Source organism: Panicum virgatum, chromosome 7K (genome assembly GCF_016808335.1).
Source record: "Panicum virgatum strain AP13 chromosome 7K, P.virgatum_v5, whole genome shotgun sequence".
NCBI classification, from domain to species: Eukaryota; Viridiplantae; Streptophyta; class Magnoliopsida; order Poales; family Poaceae; genus Panicum; species Panicum virgatum.
In genome coordinates, this window is record NC_053142.1 from 47062127 (window position 1) to 47086552 (window position 24426).

The following is a 24426-nucleotide window of genomic DNA, read 5'->3' on the forward strand; positions in this document are numbered from 1 at the left end:
AGATGGCACAGCCGGACAAGTTTGAGGACCAACTTTAGAAGATAATCACTGCTGCTTGCGTAATCTCACCTGACCATAGGACAAATAAAAAAGTCAAATTCAACTTCAGTCCGGAGTATCTGTTTGTCGCATTCCACGAGGTCAGTGGCAAAAGCTAAGCTTGGCCATGTACTATGTCTACATACACTTTGGTTTAAACCCTAGCTATCAGTTGGTTTCTACTCTTCTCAGCAACTAGTGAAGTGAAGTGTTTCAATTTAGGTATTGCTCTGACGAAGTGACGAGTAAGTTTGAATGCCATTCAGAGAGAGACCAGTAACATTTTTGAAGTAATTAAAAGCACGCTGCATATATACATATATGGAGCCCTCCCACCAAACAAGGCATCATCGCCAACCTGCCAAAATATAGTAATCTTTCTACTACAGGGGTAGAGAAAAGAAAGCACCATTGAACAATCGCAAGACGGACGGAGGACAGGAAGATCGTAGTGATCTGTTTTGTGTTGTGCACAAGGGGGGCAACGACAAAGTTCTCTCTCCTGGCAAAAGAAAAACGACAGAGTTTGCACAAACAGGAGCGGTGGGGTGGCATCCAGCAGAGAGCAGCAAGAAGCAGCCACGTATTCAGTCCATACATATTCAGTATCGTACATGCACGCGCTGTGTATGTTCAGACTTTATTTCAGACAGGTCGATCCATTCCAGGCGAATGGAACCAGTACTGACGGATGAAGAGATCGAGAGTGAGAGACCAAGCTAGCTAGGGACCGAGAGATGCGTATGCATGGCTGGATGACGGGGACTTGGAGGTCGGCAAGGGAAGGCGCCAAGCCGCGCTGCCCAGGCCCTTCCAACGGGCAGACAGTGCTTGATGTCGCCCGGCTTGGATCATTTGGACGGGGGACGCCGTCGCCTCCCTATCAATCCTGCACTGTGTTCTTATTGGAAAATCCTTCGCTTATTAGTAGCTTATTAGCACTGTGCCCTGCTCGTACGGATGGTAGGATGTATCCGTCCATGGATGATCCACTTGCAGCTGAAGAAAGCCCAAGAAATGTGGCCCGGTGGATGTGATCCACTGGTGGAGTGGAGATCTCTTATCTCTTATACTAGTAGTGTGCACCCCTCGGAACACGGCCGGTATCGGAAGCTAGCTAGCTGGTAGACCTAGCTGATCAGAGATTCAGAGCCTCTCTCTCTCTCTCTCTCTCTCTCTCTCTCTCTCTCTCTCTCTCTCTCGTTTATTCCTTCTTAAAGAGAGAAATATACGATGGTTGAAACGAATGCAATATAGTCCTCTGAAAAATATCTGAAGATAGTGCCAAACTGCCAATATAACGACGGCGTTGGGGCCCATGCTACCATGGAAACAGATCTATCACAAGCATACACTTGGTGCCTGCGTGCTGGAAAGAACAAAGAACATGGTGCTGCAAGACATTTGCGTTTTTTTAAAAAAAATTACCTGAGACTTGAGAATATAATGTGAAGTCACTGTAACTATTCGTTCTCTCTGTATGCGACGCGCGCGTGTGTTATATGCTAGGCTTCCAGCTAGCTGCTAAAAGTGAGGTAAGGTTTCTCTTTTTTTCTTTCTTTCACCCAGCCGGCAACGGAGATCAATTTTGGAGCTTGTGCTGACTGTTGACGCGCTTACTGCCAAGTTAACGCGTCAAGGAAAACGCAGACACTCGAACGAAAAATACAAGCTAGTCTACTACTCGTACAACAAAACAACCGCGTGAGTGTACGGGAGGGGCCAGTGGGCCACAGTGAAAAACCCGGCTGTGCGTAGGCCTCACTCATGAGTAGGCTGCTGTCGATTCAATTAACCGCGACATAATGGGGACCCCGCGTCCTCTCGATCAACTCTCACATGCGCGCGCGATTCCACGAACGAGAGGACAACTCGCCCTGACTTGGGCGTCGAAGCAACGACGACCGGCGCCAGCCACAACCATGGCTGCCGGGACGAGACAGTGAGACATGGCACCAGCTCGGCCATTGCCATTGCCGCTTCGATCGCAGCCTCACGTACGCCTATATAAGCGCGCCCTGCTTAATTCACTGGCACCACTCAAGCTGAGCTCAGCTGTAGCCTAGCTAGCTAGGTAGCTAATAAATCCATCACATCCCCGCGCCATGGCGAAGAACCACCACCGCATTGTGGCGCTCCTGCTCGTCGCGGCCACGCTGGTCGCGCAGCTCATCGCGCCGGCCGCGGCCTGCCCGTCCTGCCCGACGCCTAAGCCTCCGCCGCCGCCCCCGACGCCCGTGCCGTGCCCGCCGCCGCCGTCGTCCGCGCCGCCGTCCACGGGCAAGTGCCCCCTGAACACGCTGAAGCTGCTGGCGTGCGTGGACGCGCTCAACGGGCTGGTGCACGCCGTGGTCGGCGCCAAGGCCAGCGAGAAGTGCTGCCCGCTGCTGCAAGGCGTGGCCGACCTCGACGCCGCGCTCTGCCTCTGCACCACCATCAAGGTCAAGGCGCTCAGCATCAACCTCGTGCTCCCCATCGCCATCGAGGTGCTCGTCAACGAGTGCCACAAGAACGTCCCCGCCAGCTTCCAGTGCCCGTAATCACACACTCACTCATCACTATTGCGTATGTATGTACCATTAATTAATTATACATCTGCATGCATGCATCCATGCATGATGGGTTAAGGTTATGATAAACCAGTCATATACTCATATATCTATATATATCTTAAGCATGTACGTATAGCTTAATGCATGAGCTCTCTTTGGCTTGTGATATAAATGGAGCTGTGGATTGTCCATTTGTTTTTGTAATTGTGTATCAATATTGTAACATGAACCAGTGTGAGAGTTGTGGGCTTGGAACTTGTAGTGACCAAAAAGATTTATATGAATAAAGCGTGTGTGTCATACATGTATATACGAAGTTTACAGTTCACAAAAATTTATTACAGTAATAATTTTCGTACTAAGCCAAAGATGTCATTTATTTTCCTGTAGTGTACAATGTAACGCACTAACGCTCCCTGTTTTGTTAAAGATGTTCATTCATCCCACTATGAAAGTATTGTGGCTTGTCTCTGTTCATTTTCGTCTTGTTCCTGGGAGATTTTTCTGCCCACGAAAAGAGTAACAATGGAGATTCTATTCTACAGAAAAAGGCAACATCTTTTACTCTGCAGATAAAAGTATCAGCTAGACTGCCACTAGCAACTGTGCTACAGCTATACATTGCGCAGCTGTGGTGCAGCTATACATCTCATAACACGACGCAGTTTTGGGTTAAGCCTATGATGCAACATTTTTGGCTTGCCCTTTTTTTCCTAATAAAAAATGCAAATAACTGTCCTCAAAGGAAAATTAGTCCGGTTTGCATTTGTATGTGAAAATGAAATGTTACACAACATTATTCAAGATAAAAGAAAATAGATACAACCGTCCATTAGCAAAGAAATGCGGAACAACCATCCATTGGCTGCAAGAAGACAAGAACAATCAACGGCACGATCAAGCAGCAGGGCCAAATCAACGATATGTTTTTAAGACACAGTAAGAAGCAGAGGCCAATCGTCTGCCCTCAGCTTACAGTGTTTCTCTACTAACAAGCGTACGGCGAGCTAAGTTTGTCCGACAAGCATATGCAGACCACCGCCACGAAAAACGTCAGAATTCAGGAAGCACAGAAGACAGTGGGCGTGAGGTCTAGAACGACGCATGAGCAAGCTGCTTACAACCTCGCCCACAACAGGGGTTGGCAGTATCGCTAATCTGGCCACACAACAAAATGCTGACGTTGACGACAAAAAGTAACAAATCGATATTCTACATATCCGTTTATACAGCAGCTGTTCCGGTACAGGATTGGCCAAGTAACTTTACTATTACCACCGAGGAAATTAGACAAACAGAACCACCACTCCACTGTGTTAACACACAATAAATGGGAAACGGGATCAATGTGCTGCTTTCTGTAATCTGGATGCGGTTTGTCGTGCTCAAGCAACAGCTTGGAGGGCCCTCTCGAAATTTGCTTCTGACGATGCTGAGTTCTTCACTAGCACGTGATCAGGATGCGATAGCTTCAGCTGGCTGCAAAGAGTAATAAGAAAGTTAGAATTTAGAAGCAAACTAGACTTGTCTTGGCACGATTGTGCTTGCCACTGAACAGGTTTCTAAACCCCAAAACCAAGCAAGGAAAATTCTACTTATAATGACCATGGTGCGCCAGGATATGGTAAGAATGAATCCATCCATAGTAACTATGGTCTTGGTTTTGCCCTCATCTCTTCAACATATCAATCTTCTGTGTCTTGAATATTTCATAATCATAAATCACTAAACAAATCAAAAATTTGATGAAGCTTTTGGTGACCCTATGTGATTTATAACACGCTTCAAAGGCAATAGAGGACCCTAGCATGATACCCAACCACTTATTTTTCATACTACATTGGTGGCATGTAAAGCAAGTGGAACAGTCTTCTTGAATGCGCGTGAACCAAAAGTTGGACCGGCAAACACAGCCAACATACGTCAGTTTCAAGTTGCTGTGGAGACATTCTCAGGCCACATGAGATCAGGAACAAGTGGCTGTAAGATGTTAGTCCCAGATATGCAAAATCAGGATCAGAGGCCTAAAGCCACAGCTGTGCTGCATGAGACTAGAACAGAGGAATTCATCGAATGGAAAAAAATATCTCATGACAACATCCCTGTGGTTCTACTCCCAGCACGTTGCAATACACCAAAGCCCAAACCCCAGGTTGCAGCTCTTTGTGTGACAATAGAATAAAATATTGCACCAGAATGCTAGCCTCTGATGCCTAATTGAATTCTCACTTTATCTGCTTGACTTGAAATTTTAAGCCTCTAAACACAAATCTTAATACAAAGTTGAAAGAAATATTAATTCTACGATCTCGTTTGTCTGGCAGCCAAGCTAGTCATTTCTACATAAGAAACATTATTATTTGCAAACAATTTCAAGAAATAATCAGCTCGTATATTTCTAAGACCAGCAGATCAGTTTACCATGCATTTACTGGATTAGTTCAAATTCACAACAGAAGGAATACAAAATCACATAATAAGAAAAGGCATACACAATCATACCTGAGGAATCGTGATGATGGTTTGCCAAGGTGGAGGTTACATACAATGAGATTGGCAAGAGTTTCAGGATCTTTTGCATCCTACGATAATAGAAAAGAGGGTTAGAGATCGTTTGCCCCCTTACACAATTCCAAAGAAAATACAAATAAAAAGCAAGTGTCATGTGTTTTGGAGTTTCCATTGCTGGAAAGGTCGGCAGTCAGGGCAAACCTTGTTCAATGCTTCAAGCAATAGAGTCTCGGCCTCCTCAAAGCTTCCCATGTGCATACAGCAAACTGCTTTCCCATTCAGAACCATCCCTGTCATTGGGTACTTTTCAGCAAAGTCTTGGAATATGAGGTAAGCTTCACGGATCTTAGAGCCACCCTGCGCCATTGATTAAAATGATGTTAAGCATATTGTTTCCGGTAAAAGATCAATGCGGATAAAACTTCAGTATTAATAACATTGGACTGTGAAATTACTTACAACAGCAATGTCCAACCATGCGTTTGCAAGTTGTGTCAGTGTGTGGTCTTCGTCAATTTGTTGCATGATCTTCAATTGCTTCTCAGCATAGTCTGAACGATGCATCTTAATGAAGATCTGGACATTCAATGCATGCCTGTATCCAAACGAGAGTCCCATCAACAAACAGCTTTAAGTTTGATGGATGCTAGACACAAATGAGGTTCAAAGCTTCGCAGTTAATTTAAAAAACGGCAATGTGAAAATCAAAATCACTAAAACGAACATAACTTCCAATCACATAATCAATCAATGAAAAAATGAACATCTAAATGGCACTCTCCACCATTGCAATTTCAACAAGATAACCATAAAGAACATATGGTCATGGAAGACTATAAGTACGAGCTATTAAGCACAGTAAAAGCTTCCAACCACATCAATGAGGTAATGAACAGTGTGAAAGAAATTGTGGTGTTTGAACTTACTTTTTCAATTAGTAAGATTTTCAGTTTTATACTTTTATACCAAACAGAAAATAAAACTATACAGCATTGCCTATGACAATCAAAATTCAACAGTCCCATCAATGTTTCAATACTGAAAGTCTAAACCATCAAAGGACGGAGGGAATAGGTAAACATACAAATCCAGAGTTCCTCCAGAGTGTGTGTGCTTGAGGGCCTCATTGTAGTCCTGCTCATGCATAAATATAATTCCAGCAATCAATCGAAGAACAGGATTGCTCCCAATTGCTGAATCGCTCAACCATTCCTTGAGACTGGAGATTGCACCTTCCTTCAGAATTGCACAAGAAGAAAAAAAAGGCATTTAGTGTGCAGAAAACAATTATTCTATGGTAATAACTGCCTCAAGAAATATCACATGATCTAATCTATATTCTACATTATATGGTAAACATTATGGGTTTCACAAAGAAATGCTTCCAGATTTTTCTTTGGTACCATTGCATCATCATTTGAAACTATGTTATCAAGATATGAGCTGAATGTGTCTTAATTTCCCAAACATTATACCAAAAAAAGAGGTCTGCAATTTGTAACTGAATGTCCCATTTACATGTTTTTTCCCCCTGAGAGCTCATATGCAAGCACAGGTTGCAGAACAATTTGCAAACGCTCAACACGTCCTACACCAACAAACCTGAATGGCTGACAGTTTTGAGTTAGTTTTAACTGAATCATATTTTCTATGCTATAATGTAACCTGACGCCCCTAGCAGTAAGGTGAGATAAGAGAGGGCAGTTCCTGACAGCAGTGCACAAATGTTAAATTATTGAAACGAAACTACTTCAGAACGCAATCCAAACAGAGGAGCATAGTACCCATTGCGCATATAAGCTAATGCTTTCAATTGAAAAATGGCGCTAGCAATCAATCATCAACGACCTCATCAGTCCTTAGCCTCTAGCAGTGCACATGATGCATAGGATCTAACCCCAGATCACACTACTCTCAGTATAGCAGTGACAGATCTAACCCTACTACCACAACGATCCCCCAACGACCCAGATCCAGACCCGCAGCGCACAATCAGGAAGCAGATCAGAGGCGATATAGGTCAGATCCAGCGCGCTAACCTTGTCCCCGGTGAGGTACAGCGCGAGCAGCTTCACGGCCTGCAGCGACGTCGCGGCGGACGAGTCGATCTCGTTGATCACCAGCTGCACGAATGACGAAACACAGGGAGGCACGCGCGATCAGGAGAGCCTAGGGTGAGAAGCAGACGCCATACCGATCCGCTCGCACCTGGTAGGAGCCGAGGGCGATGTAGGAGCGGAAGACGATGGCGTCGCGCTCGGCGGCGGCGTCGGCGTCGAGGCCCGGGACGTCGCTGTTGTTGATGGCCGCCTGGTAGGCGCCCAGGTAGAAGAGGTTCCGCAGGTTGAAGAGCAGGTCCGGGGTGGCCATCGCTGCGGCGGCGGCGACGCGGAGGAGGCTGGCTGGAGATCCGGGAGGTTGCTCAACCCCGCCTGTTTGGTCTCCTCGGTTTGGTGATTCGAGTTGCTTTGCTGGGGGAGAAGAGGAGAAGAATGGAGGCCATACTTATAAATGGGCTCTAATTGGGCCTCGAATGGAGGCAGTTGGGCCTGTGGTGGTGGTGGGCTCAGACTGTTAGTGGGCCCATGTATTCCAGCCGGGCCCAACATTGACGTCGTGCTCAAGCCGCGGCGCGCCACCGCGATGCCTTGCGAGTTGCGACGCCGCCGGATCCGCAGAGGGCTTTGCTAATGCGCGAGCGCGCGCTTGAAGGAAAACTAGCAATCGGCTTCCGACAGCAGTATAATGTCCCTTTCCGGAAATATATTCTTTCCTTTTTCGACTTGCAACGCTTCCGCGCTCACGCACGCGCCATCGCATGCAGGCACAAACCGCAAGGTAATCGCCCCCGTTACTCGCAAGGGAACACGGAACACTACCGCCGATGGTCAGTGCCGCGTCTCCGTTACTCATCATAGTACAAAAAAGAAGCAAAATATTTATTAATAAAACAAAGAAAGCTCTCTATATATAACTTTTCTTTAAAAATATATAACTTTTCTTATAAAAAAGTTGTATATAACTCATGCAAAAGAAGAAAAAATTATATATATATACACACACTACGGTACTCGCCCTAGGAAGGTAGAGCATGCAGGATTAAGGTACGGAACCAGGCTAAGCGGCTACATGACTCCGGGCCTCCCCAGAGGGTGAGTACGCTTCACTGAACCTGGTTTGTAGAGGTCCGGACCCCTCCACGGGGGAGGCTCACCGGACTGGACCACACGGAAGTACTACCTAGTTACAAAGGAAAATGTTTTATTCCCTGCTGGGCCTCTATGGGTAGGACTTACAGAGATGTAGAGTCGGGGGTGCGACCGGAGTCGGCTTAATGTCGGAGAGAGCCATCAGAGTCGGCTTAATGCGACCGGAGTGGACTTTCCGCCGGAGCGGGCTTGGTGCGACCGGAGTCGGCTTTCCGCCGGAGCGGGCTTGGTGCGACCGGAGTCGGCTTTCCGCCGGAGCGTGCTTGGTGCGACCGGAGTCGGCTTTCCGCCAGAGCGGGCTTCCTCACATGAGTGAGGTATGCTGCGAGCTGAGATTTGTTGAAGCTGTGCTCCCCCCAGACCTGTTTGATGACGAGCTGGGAGAGCATGACCCGCTGTCGCCATCCTGCTGACGCGGGCGCTTGTCGCGCTAGTTCTGGCCCCCGGGCGCCCCCTACCTGGCGCGCCAAATGTTGTGGTGTGCAAACCCACAGTCGGGTGGCGTAGTGCACCCGCATAAACCCAGAGGGTGAGTACTCGGGGGTTAGCTAGGGTTAGTTCGATCTTGGTGGAAGAACACGATGAACACAGAGGGTTTAGAGTGGTTCGGGCCGCCGGAGCGTAATACCCTACGTCCACTGTGTGTTGTATTGCTTGTGCTCTCAAGAGGTTGAGAACAGAGTTGTTCGGCGTGAAACCGAGCTTGTGTTGTACGAGTCTTGGCGTGTCTAGAGCTTAGTCTCGAAGAGTCTACGGGTGCCTCCCTTTTATATCTCAAGGGAGGCGTGTGCATGGTCGTTGAGTCTCCGACATGTGGACCCAACGATGTAGTATAAAATGTCATACTGTATAGACATTATGGCATTGCAGGCGACGGAGATCTCATTCCCGGATTCCCTTCTGCCCCGTGAAGATCCTCCGTCCAGCATATCCATGCCCTGTCTTGTCGAAACGGCGCCAGGGTGTAGCTTGCGGCGTTGCCTGCAGCGTAGCTGAACGGGCCGTGTAGCTTGCGGCGTAGACGGTATGATGAAAAGGTGCCGTGCCGTCGTATCCATTTAATGCGGCGCATGCGGCTGCACTGTATACCTCGGTAATACGCGGTGTACAGTGAGGCCTGACAAAGGCTGCCTCGCGTGCCGCGGCAGTAGAGCACGTCTCAACTACCCGCATTGAATGCGGTGGGTGTGCGAGTCTTCCAGCGGGGAGCGGGTCCGGGGCCGTTGGCCCTGTGAGGAAAGAGCCTGACCCGTGGGGGCCGGCTGTTCCGCCCCTTATGGCGTAGTTACGGATGACTACGCGAGTCCTGCCTTGCTGCAGTATGAATGGGTATCCCTGCTACAGGGTACCGACATTATCGGATATGTATTGGTGCCCGTGTGTTAATTTGTAGGAATCTACGTAATTGAATCGTGGACGGAGAGGGTTGGTCCGACTCGCATACGGGATGGACTAAGGCCCACCTGTCAATAACATAGACGGACCAAACCAACACACCAAACCAAAAATTTGGGTGACCTTACTTGCTTTAGTAATAGACTAGGCAATTATGCCCATGCCATACTACGGACAAAGTTGGTATAAGTATTAGATACGTATTGGTGCCCGTGTGTTAATTTGTAAGGATCTACATGATCGAGTCGTGGACGGAGTGGTCGGTCCGACTCGCATACGGAAAATTTGGGTAGAAACCTTACTCGTATGCGATTCGGATTGGGACCGGCAAAGCAACACCAGGAATAGAATCCAACCACAATTATGGAGGATGGAGAGCGATTCGGATTGGGACCGGCAATGACGGCGTGGCACGTGGTGGATATTGAATCGGACTTGGCCCAACATGCGGCAGGGTAATATAAAGGAAACCGGTGGGGACAATATGATGTAGGTCCACATGTCGGTGTCTAATGGTGGACCAAAAGTCAAAGTACCGCAGAAACGGTCTGCTGTTTATAAGTAAGTAAAGATATAAATATAGTATAATATTTCCATTGCAACACAAAATAAATAAAAAAAGCAAGCGCCTCCGGTCCTTGTCTCCGCCAGCGGAAGAACGGAGCAGCGAGCGGGACTCCTACTCTCCGCGTCAACTAAAACAAGAGATGAGAGAGAAGGAGAATGGAAAGGGAAAGAGAAGATCCGTGTCACCGTGTGAAACGGAAACTGGATGGATCACGTGGATCTCGGGTGGTCCTCATGCGCGACCGCGCGAGTGGATAGGTTGATCGCTCGAATCGCTGCTAGCGACCGACCGCGCAATTGGATTTGCGATCCCCGGATGGAGTTGGTGTCGCCGGTGCTATAAAGAGAGCGGCAGTTCAGAGGAGAGGAAGCGCCGATTTGGACGCCACTGGCAGCAGCAGCACCACCGCCAGCCGCCGCTCCAGCTCCTCCGTTTCTCCGGTGCAACCCGCCGCCGCCCACCTCAGACTCAGATAAAGCCACCGCGCGCGGCCTGGCAATGGCACCGACGGAGGCGGAGCAGCACCCGCGGAGGGCGCTGGCGCTCGCGGCGCACGACGCCTCCGGCCGCGTCACCCCCATCCGGATCTCGCGAAGGTACGTGTCGTGGGGGTGTTGGACGGACGTTGCCAAAATTAATCTGCCTGCTCGTCATGCTCGAGCTCGACCCTAGTACCGTACCGTAATGTAGCATCAGCTAGCGAAGCAATGGGGGCGAGTAGCATTGCGGATTCCGCTTCCATGTCTAGCGCAAATCTGAGGTTGTGGATTCCTGTTAGCGTCGATCCGCGGCTCAGTTTGAAGTTCTGGTACGGTGCCAACTTCGATGGAGCGCGTTTCAGCTAGCATGTCGAAATTCTTAATAGACATTAGCATCTTTCTTTCCCCCCGCTCAATTTCAAGCTGAAATTTGAGCAACAGCATTCGGTTTTTTAAGCTTAGATATGCATGGCAACACACGAGCTGTCCCCGAGGTTCATGTGTAGTACTGCACTTCTTAGTTCTTACATGTTTTTTTTTTCAGTTCATCAGAATATTTAACTTCACCCGTTCGATTGCAAATAAACCACAGTTTAATCCTCTAGTCCAGAGTGATTCCAGTAAAAAGAAAACCTTCGAGTTTGTTGCACCCATGTAGTTGTAGTTGTAGGTTTTAAATCCAGCAACTCGATCATTCCTGAATTGCACTGGAATGGATTTTGGCGAGTGATAAAATGGCAGTGTCTCAGAAAATCGACTTACATGCTTTTTCCTGCAGCAATATCTCCGAAAATTAACTTGCATGCTTTTTTACCTTTATCCATCCATGATCCATCTATCCATCATTCATGGTTCATCCACAACTTCCTTCTAGTACTTAAAACTGTAGGCATGACATAAACAGTGCACACCAGATCTGGCCACATCCCAACCGCATGTACCCTTTCTTAAAACCCTTCGCTGGTTGCTGGTTCATCAATACAAGGTGACAACGCCCCCTCCTGCTCCTGCACGAATTTATTGAGCCCACTCTCCTAGCAGGCTGCAGTTACCCCCTCCTCCCTCTCTTCATTGTGCAACCCTTTCTGGTTTCTGGTTGCTACCGTCGCAGACTCGCAGTCCCCAAGTTCTCTTTTATAGCTCCGAGCTGCCTTCTGGAGCCTCGACCTCCTCGTATAGTAAATTAAATACATAATTATTCATCACGAGCGCTGGTCCGTGCGTGGATGGATCATGTGTCAAGTGTCAACTCGTAGGGGCTGACGCACATGGAGAGTTTTATGTGGGCTGCGCGCGTGTCCATCCATATTCATGATGCCTTCTTCTCTCTTTTTTTTTTATTACTCTATCTATGACACGCGTTCCATGATGATCATTGATCAACTATGCCCCCCTAGCTAGGGATCATCAAGATGGGGTGTTGAAAACGGGTCCATAAGTTGGTTGCATCTGTGGCACAGCCGCACAGGTGTTGAAAACGTTGCCAGATTTTGTCTGTGCAGGCAGGGCAGGCCTTCCCAAATTTTCACAACCGTCCAACAATCTGTTTGTTGGTGAAAATTGAAATGGCTGCTTGCCTCCTCTATGCCTGTTGGTCTCCTGCTATTACTGCAACGATGCATTTCCTTTCGGCTAAAACTTTATTATTTATAATTTGATTGATACGGAGGGGCATGGTTAAATTCTAATACAAGAGCTAAAACTGAAAATTATCGCAAAAAAACAACAACTGAAAACTGTGGCTGTCTATATTTGGGCTTTTGGGTCTCGAGCTGCCACTTCATCGCCCGCATTTCAGTCTAGGAACATAGCATGGTAAAGCCGTCTTCTATTCTATGAGGATCAGTGAACTCTAAAGACTGAAGTAATGTTCCATGCAGCACCTGATAACTATACTTGTTTTCTGACTTAAGCCTTCGAATAGACCGGACAGAGGGAGAACGGAATTTGTTACATGGGAATAATATCACCTTACTCTTTTTGCAGGGACACTGGAGACGACGATGTCGCTATAAAGGTACTGTACTGTGGGATATGCCACTCTGACCTGCACACTGTTAAGAATGAGTGGAGGACTGCCATCTACCCAGTTGTCCCTGGGTAAGTGTTCTCACGGATTAATAATAGTTAAGCACTTCAATCATTTTAAAAAATACTTGAACAATCTGGGTTATCCTCACTGCAATGCATACTTCATGATATCCACTCTGAATCTTCCATATAGAAGTGGCCAAAATGATACACTCTCTGAATCTAATGATACTCTGACTGAATGCCTGACAAACATTATGCCGTCTGAAGTTTGGTGCTCTCATTTTCCAACAGGCAACTCTGACTGGTTGCGCTTGTTCATGGATGCAGGCATGAGATCGCCGGGCTGGTCACCGAGGTTGGCAAGAACGTGCAGAAGTTCAGCGTCGGCGACAGGGTCGGCGTCGGGTGCATGGCCAACACTTGCCAGTCCTGCGAGAGCTGCGAGGCAGGGCTCGAGAACTACTGCTCCAAGATCGTCTTCACCTACAACTCCCGCGACAGGGACGGCACCGTCACCTGCGGTGGCTACTCCGACATGGTCGTCGTGAACCAGCACTTCGTCATCCGGTTCCCCGACGGCATGCCCCTCGACAGGGGCGCGCCCCTGCTCTGCGCTGGGATAACCGTGTACACCCCCATGAAGTACCACGGGCTGAATGAGCCCGGCAAGCGCATCGGCGTGATCGGCCTCGGTGGGCTTGGGCATGTCGCCGTGAAGTTCGCGAAGGCGTTCGGGATGAGGGTGACCGTGATCAGCACGTCCCCGGAGAAGAGGGAGGAGGCCATGGAGAAGCTTGGTGCGGATGACTTTGTTGTCAGCAGCGATGCTGGTCAGATGAAGGTAAGAGGTGTCTGGTTGGGTTCATGAGACCTCAAGTAGTTCAATTAACCGAGTATCTACACATGTATTTTGATCCGTGCTTTTATAGGCCGCGAAGGGCACAATGCACGGCATTATAAACACGGCCTCTGCAAGCATGTCCATGTACCCTTACCTCGCTCTGCTCAAGCCCCAGGGCAAGATGATCTTGCTTGGCCTGCCTGAGAAGCCTCTGCAGATCTCTGCCTTCTCTTTGGTTGCTGGTAAGTCGAGTCTCCGAATTCTGATGCAGTTTATGCAGAGAGCACTTGAGCAACATTGCACACGGCACACTTCGAACCCTTGGAAGAAAGAAAAATGGCACTGCATATAGTTTGAGTAGTTTGAGCAATGCTACTCTGAGGATATTCCATGATGGTGAATGATGAGAATTGCTGCAATAATTTGTGCACACAGGCGGCAAGACTCTGGCCGGGAGCTGCATGGGGAGCATCAAGGACACTCAGGAGATGATGGACTTCGCCGCTAAGCACGAGTTGACGGCGGACGTTGAGGTGGTTGGCGCCGATGATGTGAACGATGCACTGGAGCGCCTCGCCAAGGGCGAGGTCAGGTACCGCTTCGTCATCGACATCAGCAACACCCTTGCTACGGCGTGACTAGCGGGCTCACCGGTCTCAGCCTTGTAGCTAGCTACGGCTTATCACGACACCAGATTCTGATCAGTAAACGTACTAAGGGTGTTACTTGCTTAAGCATACTATTGTGAGTTGGTGTAATGTGCAAGTCAGCAAGTGAGATAAGGGAAGGAATATTTGGAATAAAAAGAAGCTCTATGGTTTGAATGCAACTATAATGTTTGTCTTGTGCAACAGAACTTTACACTCACAAGGAAGGAGCCATTTGCATTCTCTCTCGGTCTCTTGCTCACAAACCGATGTAAGAGCTATGAATTGATGTTCTTGGGCACACGGAGAAATGGATGGACATTCCCTCGGCTTGACGAAAGATTTAGTATACAAATACAATCATCATATAGATCGTGTTCAGTTCAAGCAACAAAGTCTGGCAACCATCACCTAGACATGCCAAGGGATCTTGGGATGTACAGGGACCGTGCCTCTGGAGCAGAGCTCGGGAACATGACGTTGAGCCTGTGCATGAGAACGTCGGCCTTGGAGGGTATCTCGTTGAGCAGAAACTGCTGGACGATGGGCTTCTTGAACCACTCCAGCACCGAGTCACCGGGTGCACGCAGGACGACCTTACTCACCTCGAATGGGGACTCCAGCGATGCCAGCACCTGCGCCACCACCATCTTCAGCGTCGGCCCTGTCACCAGCTTGATGCGCCGTGGCACAACCCCGTAGTACAGCATCCGCTTCCTGAACCTGTGCAGTGTGTGCACGGTCGCCACAAGCGCCGCGCCCACGGATAGGCTCCGGACATCCAGGGACCAGGCGATGTGCTGGTCGAAGACGATCGCTTTGGCGAACAACTTGTTCTCGTAGGCGACCTTCCACACACATCGGGCGCGGTTCATCTGCCCCATGAGCACCAGGTAGTTGAGGAGGACGTTCACGAAGTACCTGGCGGCACTCTCCTCGACATCGTAATCAATGCCCTGGAAGAATTCTCGCACAAAGGAGAGCACAGGTTGCTTACGCTGCTCTGGACCAGTGAACAGCCCGCACATGAAGTCATGAGCCTTGTGCTTGCTGGCGCTCAGGATGTCCATGATTGCCCGCTCACTGCTCTCGTCCTGGCACCGCACCAAGTGGGCAAGGATGGATGTGTATAGAATCAAGTCTACCTTGGCTGCCCCGGCTACATATGTCTCAAGCAGCGGCCGTGCTGAGTCATACAGACCTGTCTTCATGCAAGACTCAAACAGCTGCCTTATGATGAAGTTGTTGGTCCTTATGCCAGCAGAGCCCATGAACCGTAGCCACCGGAGTGCAAGGTCAGTCGATCCATCCTTGATATAGATCATGAGCAGGTCACTCGCGGTCACCTCGATAGGGAACCCTGATGCCTTCATCTCCAGCAGTACCTTTGCAGCCAAATCCAGCATCCTCTTATTCGCCAGCATTGTCAGCAGAGCTGTAAACGTGCTAAGCCCTGGCCTTGTCCCGGCATTCGCCATGGAGTGATACAACCGCATTGCTGCATCCACCTGCCCTGCCGAAGCATGCATTTCCACCAAACATGCATATGTGGCTGGTGTGGGGAAGAACCCAACCTTCTCCATGTCACCAAACAACTTGGCGGCGACGTCCAGCCTTCCGGACCGAGCATTGGCCTCAACCACCATGGTGTACAACCCAAAGTTTGGTCGGAGCCCTCCCCGCCGCATCTCCTCCCAAAGTTCCATCCCAGCATCCAGCTTCCCAGACCTCACGAGCCCCTCCACCATGGCAGTGCTCACCCCTGTGCTCACCCGATGCCCCACTGCCACCATCTCTCTGTACATCCCCATGGCCGCATCAAGCCTGCCTGCCTTGGCCAGCACGTCCACCATCACGGAGTACACCCCTGCCGGCGGCCGCCCGATTCCCTCCCTCTGCTTCATTTCATCAAACATCTTGCGGGCTGCGTCGATCCTCCCAGCGCGCGCCAGAGCAGGCACCGCGAGCTCGTACGTGCCCTCGTCGAGGGCGCAGCCCGAGGTCGCCATTTCGTCGAGCACCTCGAAGGCCTTGAAGGCGAGGCCCCTGGTGAGGAGCAGCGAGAGGAGGGCGTTGTAGGCAGGCGTCTCGAGGCCCTTGAAGCCGGCGTCGCGGAGGCGCTTGAAGCAGTAGAAGGCCGGCTCGAGGAGGCCGTTGGTGGCGAGCGCGGAGACGACGGCGTTGAGCGTCTTGGGGAAGGCGGCGGGGTCGGGGAGCCCGAGGGTGTCGTCGAAGAGCGCGAGGAGTTCGGAGGAGTGCGTGGCCGGCGGGAGACGCGATGCGAGGAGCGAGGAGAGGTCGTCGGAGGGGACGAACCAAGGCTGGAGGCGCGCCCATGCGACGAGGGAGATGAGCGGGACGGGGTCGGAGGCCGGGAGCGAGGCGGCCGCGAGGAGGAGCAGCGCGGGGTCGGGCGCGGAGGGCAGCGCGGAGAGCGCGGCGGAGAGGGGCGCGCCCGAGCGGTGGCGGAGCGCGAGCGCGGCGAGGCGGGCCGCCGCGGCGGGGCGCGGGAGCGGGTGCGCGGAGGCGCCGGAGAGGATGGTGGGGTCGGCGCCCGGCACGGCCGGCCGCGCCCCGGGCGCCGAGGAGAGCAGCCCGCCCGACTCGTCCAGGTACTCCACCGTGTCCGTCCACTCGGGATCGGGCGGGGGCCCGGAGGAGAGGCCGCGCCCGCGCCGCGCCAGGAACACTGGGGTGGCGCCGCCGCGGAGGCGGGCGCTGCGCGCGAGGCCGACACGGAGCAGCATCTCTTCTCGGTGGTTCGGGGGTTGGCCGCCGCCGCCGGTGGACAAGCGGCCTGAGGCCGGAGTCAGGCCCCGATTGGATGCGTAGCACGCTAGGAAAAGAATCTTCAATGCATCAGTCACTAAATGAAGTTTATTTGTAAATTTTTTTTACGAATGTATAATTTTTCACAACGAATTTAATGATAGTAATTAATTTATAATTAGCTATAGTAATACTACAGTAACTATTCTCTAATCGTACGATTAAAGACTTCATTAGATTCGTCTCGCGAAATAACGTATAAGTTGTGAAATTAATTTTATAAAATATTTTTATTTATTTAATATCTCTAATTATTGATCAAAATGAGCTACGGTGTTTTTGTACTATCCAACCAAACGGGGCCTCAGCCTCAGACTCAGCAAAGCAAACTACCAAGTCGGCGGCAACGGGGCAAGTCCGATCTGACGACCCAGATTGCAACGGGCCGGCTGCTTCTCCCCCAAATGGGCTTCTAAGCTCTGGTCCAACGAAACCTTTCCCCATCGAGTGCGTGGCAGGGCACCACGCCGCTCGCCGCATCCGTTCAGCTTTCGATCCAATCGACGGCCCCACTGCCCTCGTCTTCTCGGCGTTCTCGCTTCCGTCTCCGGCGTCGAGCCCCCTCCGGCCACCTGTCAAACTCGGCGGCTGTGCAAGGAAGAGCAGCACCTGGAAGGAATTCTTCAGGATTGGAGGTGCCGCCGGTGTCCGCACCTCTGCTGGGCCGGCGTCAAGCGGAGATCGAATCGGGAACCGAACTGACCCCGTCTTTCGTCGGTAAGAAATCCTTCCAGCTTGGATCCCTTCTTTGCTGCGAGCGATCTAGTTCAAGTCTTCCTTGCTGGGCTGTATATATATACTCCAACCCATCCATACACTCTATTGCGCATTTGCTTGCTATGTGTGCGCGCGCTTGCGCTAAAAACAGTTCATTTTCTTACTTTTGGGGCTCCAGCTGAACTGCGATATCTGTATGTTGATTCCAGAACTTGCATCAGGAGAAGCAATGTCAGGAGTGATCACAAAGTTCGCGGTTACATCCATGGTGATGTGGATGGCCCCGGTCGCGATCATGTATGGGTTCTACTACCAGGTGTTTCCAGGTTCGGCTGCTGTTCCTGTTCTCATTACTGCTTGGTGTGTTCCATCTATATGTTCACATGAAGTACAGAAATTCTTAGTTGGTAGTGATATGTCAATCACCTTGTTTCAGGTGTGAGTCAGATGTCATCCTCAGCGCAGACACTCGCCAGCGGGTTCCTTGCCGTCATATCAGTTAATCTGGTGATCGGCTTCTACATATGCATGGCGATGAAGGAGACTCCACACCAGGAGCCGCAGCCTGATCCCACCTTCTTGGCAGATGCTAAAGCGAGTATCAACCAGCTAACATCTTCTCAAGTGAATGATGATTCCAAGGGGAAGGGGAAGGTTGAGTAAGCTGTAGCATTTTGGCTTGGGTCTTGTGTATGCTATACGCATGTCACTCAGGAGGAATAGTTGTGCTATGCCATCACACAATGCCGTAACCTTTTAAATTTCTTAATTTGCTGTAAATCTTGATGGTTATGGAACCATATGAAGATGAATCTCATGTATCTGTTTACGATGGAAACTATGTTCGATGGGTTATTTTGGTTAGGATGCTTATCGAAGTTACCAGTGGTTACATATTAGGCCCTTTTTGGTAATTTGGTTAGGTCCAATTTAGCATATGCCTTGAACAGAAATATGCTGCAAGTGGGGCCATTCTGGTTTTCCGTAAGATAAAATCTAACAACAACATAGTTAAACTGGTGTGCTTCCTAAAGGATGTCAATTTTCTACAACTCAACATAGAACCAAGATGCAGTAGTTCTGATAACATTTTGGTCTTGTTTGTTACATCTGTTTTTATCATAGGAACATACTACTGCTGATTAGCCTGCGTAGAGAGCTGTAGACCTTTGTACCTCTCTGGTGGTCATATTGTTTGCCAATAAATTCCTCTGTTTATTCTGGTTGTTGCGATGGGACATCAACCAAATCAAATGCATTAAGGATGGGACAGATCGACTCCTAGTGAAGGATGAGGAGATCATGGATAGATGGAGAGAGTACTTCGACAAGTTGTTTAATGGGGAGAGTGAGGGCTCTACCCTTGAGTTAGATGACTCTTTTGACGATACCAACAGACGTTTTGTGAGGAGAATTCAGGAGGTAGAGATCGGGGAGGCTTTGAAGAGGATGAAGGGAGGTAGAGCGATGGGTCATGATGGTATCCCCATTGAGGTGTGGAGATGCCTAGGAGATAGAGCAATAGTATGGTTAACTAAGCTTTTTAATCTCATTTTTCTGTCAAACAAGATGCCGGAAGAATGGAGGAGAAGTATATTAGTACCTATCCAAAAACAAGGGCGATATTCAAAGTTGTACTAACTACCGTGGGATTAAGCTGATGAGCCATACGATGAAGCTTTGGGAGAGGGTTATCGAGCATCGCCTAAGAAGAGTGACAAGTGTGACCCAAAACCAATTTGGGTTCATGCCTGGAAGGTCAACCATGGAGGCGATTTTCTCGACAATTGATGGAGAGATATAGGGAGCAGAAGAAGGACTTGCACATGGTCTTCATTGACCTTGAGAAGGCATATGACAAAGTACCGAGAAATGTCATGTGGTGGGCCTTGGAGAAGCACAAAGTCTCAACTAAGTACATTACCCTCATTAAGGATATGTACAAGGATGCGACGACGTTTGTCCGGACATGTGATGGCAACACCACTGACTTTTCTATTAACATAGGCCTACACCAGGGGTCAGCATTAAGTCCTTATTTATTTGCTTTAGTGATGGATGAGGTCACAAGGGATATACAAAGTGAGATCTCTTGGTGTATGCTCTTTGCTGATGATGTGGTGCTAGTTGACAAGAATAGGGTAGGGGTTAATAGGAAGTTAGAACTGTGGAGATGCACGTTAGAGTCGAAAGGGTTCAGACTTAATAGGACCAAGACCGAGTACATGATGTGCGATTTCAGCGCGACTAGGCATGAGGGGGGAGACATTAGTCTAGATGGGCAAGTGGTGGTCCAGAAGGATACTTTTCGGTATTTATGATCGGTGCTACAAAAGGATGACGACATTGATGAAGATGTTAGGCATAGAATTTCAGCTGGCTGGTTGAAATGGCGGCAAGCTTCTGGCATCCTTTGTGACAAGAGGGTGCCACAAAAGCTAAAAGGCAAATTCTATAGGACATCAATTCGTCTGGCGATGTTATACGGTATTGAATGTTGGCCTACAAAAAGGCGACATGTCCAGCAACTGAGTGTAGCAAAGATACGGATGTTGCGGTGGTTTTGCGGGCACACAAGGAGGGATAGAGTCCGGAACGAAGTTATTCGGGATAGGGTCGGAGTGGCACCAATTGAGGAGAAACTTACCCAGCATCGGCTGAGATGGTTTGGACATGTCCAACGAAGGCCTCCTGAGGCGCCGGTGCGTAATGGGGTTCTTGTGCAGGTCGATAATGTAAAGAGGGGTAGAGGTAGACCTAAACTGACGTGGAATGAGTCGGTTAAGAGAGACCTTAAGGATTGGAATATCTCTAAAGAGATAGCTTTGGATAGGAGCGCTTGGAGACTAGCTATCAATGTGCCTGAACCTTGAACTTATTTCTTTCGGGTTTCATCTCTAGCCTACCCCAACTTGCTTGGGAAAAAAAGCTATGTTGTTGTTGTTGTTGTTGTTGTTGTATTCTGGTTGTTGCGATAAGCTATGCAGATTGGTCAATTATATATGAATAGAATGGACTCAAGCTGCCTATGGAAATTTCAGAACAGGACCCACAGCAGATGACTTACATGGCTTTTAGGATATAAGACAAAGTTAAGTGGCTAACTAATCATGTAATCGCACATTATGATGTACAAAAATACCATATGAGGCTATATTGTATTCGAACATGGAAAACTCGTGGATTAATACGTTAAATCCTTCTCCAAGAGCATCTTGTTATGAGAAAATGGAGAACTCTTGGATAAATACAATCATGCCTACAACTGAGCAGGGAATACTGATGGAAACACCATTCTCTGATGGTCTGTAGATCTATGCGGCTATGCCCATATGGCAAGCATAGACATCATCCCTGCACCTAAGAAAAGTGCAAGATATGTCATCAGCTGAAGCTTTGTATTCGTCTGTAGTTTTGGGTTGTTGAAATCTGTGGCCAGAAGATCAACTAATGACATGTAGATCAAAATTCCTGCTGAGGCTGAGTTGAAAACTCCTTCGACAACGAAGGCAGTAGCGCTATGGCCATTGTAGCTAGATGATATTGCAATCCCTAATGCAATGCCCATGGGTGCAGTTAGGGAGAAAAAAATTGCCATCATGACGGTTGCCCTTAACTTGAAATTTGCCTGCAGCAAGGTGGGAACCAGATGATATTAGCATTTTATTGATGTGAAGCACAATATGAAATTAGTTATTTTTTCCTTTGTGTTCCTTTATTTTTCCTGATGATTTTTTTTTCTTGCTTTAACTTATGAAGTAACAATCATTACTGGAATCCATTTACATTTCATAATTGGTGAAACTTTTTTGTCTCAAAAAAAATTAAGATTTATTTGATATTTTGATTTAGCTTTCCCAACATATCTGTTCAAAGATTGATCATTGATCAGTATTGGGATATGTTATGTGCCTTTTGTTATTATACTGAAAAAATGATTAGTAACAGTTCATGCTTTGATTGTGTTATGTTGCTGTCCAATGAACTTGATATATCTCCCTGTGTCCTTCCTCTTGTTCATCCCCCTGTTCTCCCAAAGGTCAACTTCTGGAGTTTTATTGGTATTAATAAATTTCCTGATAGTCGAGTTATGGAATTGTCCTGTAGCTTATCATTATTTTAGTCAAAAGATGGAAGCAGAGAAAATGGTTAGATTTTCAATGAGATATATGCAGTTAGTGTAGGTTATGGTGCAAGCATATACCTGCACAATCGAACCACCCAAGCCTATGCCTTCAAAGAATTGATGAAAGCTAAGGGCACCGACAAGAGGCCTGATGGTGGATGACCTCACAGATGCACCCAAGGACACCCCAATAATCACTGAATGCACCAAAATTCCAAGCTCAAGGACCTGCATGATGTGAAATCTACTTTGTTATTTCGAAAGGAGAACAGTGTGGAAGATTCGATTCTTGGGTGGAGAGGAACATTATAATCTGAAGCACAAACTAACACCCAGTCAATAGGTATCATTCTTCTCGCCCCAGTATCTAATTCTTCATCAGTATGTTATGTGGAGTAGCAAAACTAGATGCAATATACTAATTTGGGAGAACCTTTTAACGTATCTTTATGCCTTTTGTACCCTGGAACTCATGGGAATTTATATATCTACTGCAGTTTAATATAATATTGATTGGAGCTAATTCAGTAAATTGCTGCATTATCTTGATTGATTATGTGGCCTACTCATGGAAAAAATAATTAATTCCTGATCCTATTTAAAATTATGCCCTGCATGATTCTTTATGATTTTCTTTGCTGCTTGTTTTCTGAACTCATGCATTAACAGAAACTTCAACTCTTTTCCAGTACTATTTGCAAGGGAGACTTATGGGACAGATCAAGTAACTGCTCTTACCTGAGATACCACCCTGTGCCGGATCATGTCAGCCATTGAGGCCTCCTCAGGTGAACTTATGACATCCGCCTCCCCATGCGAATGCCCATGTGTTGCATGGGTGTGCACATGCACATGTTCTGCATGCCCAGTCCTCTCCTCGTCTCCAGGTTGCTCATGTATGTCTAGGTCGTCGATTGGGCGTGCCTTCTTGAAGTGAGACCGGCGGTAGTATCCAGCAGCCAGTGAGTCTATCACCATTGTGGCCATTGCAGCTGACATCGCTATGAGGCCCGCGAAAGGGAAAATATTACCATCACTGCCACCTTTGTAGAGGCATGGAGATTTCAGCCCATCAAAGGCTGCTGGTAGAATGTGGACCATGCCGGTGGCAAGGATGACCCCAGCTGCAAATGCCTTGACCGCAAAAAAGATGTCACCATCAGGGTTTAGCGCAGCCATGGAGCGGCCAAGCACCGGCACCAGCACGCCAGCTGCTCCAGTTGTTAGGATGGATGCAATTGCGATCAGCTTCAGCTTCATTGCACCTCGCTTGTCAGTCGTAGTTCCTTCTGCTGCATTTGTGCAATTGGAGGTGCTGGCAACAGCCAGTTGTGCGAAGAGCAGGAGCCATGGAAGCACTTTCAAGGTATGCTTCACAGCATCCATGGCGCTGGTTATGTTTTGTCTTGTGATATGCTTTATTTCCCGTTATGAGTTGCAAGGAGATAGATGCAATGGTTAGTGCTTTATATAGGAGGAATGTGTCGATTGGGATGGTTGCCAAATTGCCATCCCGTGGCCAGGTGGGGTCTGCTACTCTCAGTTCCCAGATCCTGTGGCCAAGTGTAAACAACTGCAATGTTGTTGCTCATACTGGAGCTTATACCAGTAATCAGTGTCAAGGATTGAGCTCGCACAACATAGTACTGCTGTTAGTTGCCACTTTATGATGATGCTTAATGACTGTTCGATTGTCAAACATGTAAAAAGGAGACCCAGCCCAGACCTCCAGCCTGAACCTCAGTTATCTGAATTTGATCATCAAGAGTCAGCTACCATGTCTCATGCTTGGCACTGTTCATAACTGCTGCATTACTGATAGACAAGCACAGGGTGTGGAATATACTGGTGTATGAGAATGTGAATGGGTGAGTGATGCTTTCTTGTATGGTCAGAGCATCGTGTAGTGCTGACACCATGTTGTCATCAATTAGTTAATTAGATTAAACTCTTTTGAGGCTTGCACTTTGCAGGTGAGTTCTTTTAGGTGGTGAGCTGAAAAGGCTGTTCCGTTCATGCCTAATCATCAGTGATGAGACTAATGATATCTGCCCTGGAATGACCGGTGGAGTTATTACTGAGATTAAAAGTGACCCTTTTGCAAGGACATTCCTCCTGTTTGGTTGTTGTTGTTAGTTCACTTATCTTTTATTGCATCCGGAAGATGCTGCCTCACCATTCTGCTTTATGAGAGTGCTCCTGGACCAAACTGGTTGGTTCATGTCCATGGTTTTGGCAGGCATCACTCTCTTTCCTGGAAGCTACATCTAAACTGAAGCCTCTTCCCACAGAGAAATGCATCTGGTATATGTTGATTGGGATTATTTATTCAATCCTGTCATGTGGGGAAGATAAAGAGGTTACAAATAACAATCCTGCGAAAGTGGCTACACCTGATAATTGGACTGAAACTGAACTAAGAAGATCACAGTATACTAAGGTGATGAATATATGGCCATCAACTGCATGCCATTGATTA

The 24426-nt window shown here is 48.3% G+C and overlaps 6 protein-coding genes and 1 long non-coding RNA gene across 7 annotated transcripts; 4 read left to right on the forward strand and 3 right to left on the reverse strand.

Moving 5' to 3' along the window:
• The first annotated feature begins 1901 nt into the window (after positions 1-1901).
• Positions 1902-2949, forward strand: LOC120641747 (36.4 kDa proline-rich protein-like). The gene has a single exon (XM_039917975.1). It carries the CDS (start codon positions 2145-2147, stop codon positions 2577-2579), a length of 435 nt encoding a protein of 144 aa, XP_039773909.1. The 5' UTR covers positions 1902-2144; the 3' UTR covers positions 2580-2949.
• An 817-nt stretch (positions 2950-3766) lies between these two features.
• On the reverse strand, positions 3767-7599 carry LOC120641746 (coatomer subunit epsilon-1-like). The gene is made up of 7 exons (XM_039917974.1): positions 7311-7599; positions 7142-7225; positions 6187-6338; positions 5562-5697; positions 5304-5459; positions 5094-5173; positions 3767-4070 (listed from the first exon to the last, which is right to left on the reverse strand). Exons 1-7 carry the CDS (start codon positions 7470-7472, stop codon positions 3977-3979), a joined length of 864 nt encoding a protein of 287 aa, XP_039773908.1. The 5' UTR covers positions 7473-7599; the 3' UTR covers positions 3767-3976.
• Positions 7600-10626: 3027 nt separating this feature from the next.
• Positions 10627-14479, forward strand: LOC120641749 (cinnamyl alcohol dehydrogenase 7-like). The gene is made up of 5 exons (XM_039917977.1): positions 10627-10870; positions 12740-12853; positions 13115-13628; positions 13717-13870; positions 14064-14479. The coding sequence occupies exons 1-5, from the start codon at positions 10773-10775 to the stop codon at positions 14264-14266; spliced, it is 1083 nt and encodes a 360-aa protein (XP_039773911.1). The 5' UTR covers positions 10627-10772; the 3' UTR covers positions 14267-14479.
• Positions 14447-17086, reverse strand: LOC120641748 (pentatricopeptide repeat-containing protein At1g79490, mitochondrial-like). The gene has a single exon (XM_039917976.1). The coding sequence runs from the start codon at positions 17020-17022 to the stop codon at positions 14683-14685; it is 2340 nt and encodes a 779-aa protein (XP_039773910.1). The 5' UTR covers positions 17023-17086; the 3' UTR covers positions 14447-14682.
• Positions 17087-17415: 329 nt separating this feature from the next.
• LOC120641750 lies at positions 17416-18699 on the forward strand. The gene is made up of 3 exons (XM_039917978.1): positions 17416-17821; positions 18031-18147; positions 18258-18699. The coding sequence occupies exons 2-3, from the start codon at positions 18051-18053 to the stop codon at positions 18482-18484; spliced, it is 324 nt and encodes a 107-aa protein (XP_039773912.1). The 5' UTR covers positions 17416-17821; positions 18031-18050; the 3' UTR covers positions 18485-18699.
• A 2181-nt stretch (positions 18700-20880) lies between these two features.
• On the reverse strand, positions 20881-23414 carry LOC120641751 (zinc transporter 3-like). The gene is made up of 3 exons (XM_039917979.1): positions 22686-23414; positions 22026-22175; positions 20881-21449 (listed from the first exon to the last, which is right to left on the reverse strand). Exons 1-3 carry the CDS (start codon positions 23331-23333, stop codon positions 21144-21146), a joined length of 1104 nt encoding a protein of 367 aa, XP_039773913.1. The 5' UTR covers positions 23334-23414; the 3' UTR covers positions 20881-21143.
• On the forward strand, positions 22151-23080 carry LOC120641752. The gene is made up of 2 exons (XR_005662377.1): positions 22151-22290; positions 22637-23080. It is a non-coding gene; the product is annotated as an uncharacterized LOC120641752 (long non-coding RNA).
• Positions 23415-24426: the final 1012 nt, after the last annotated feature.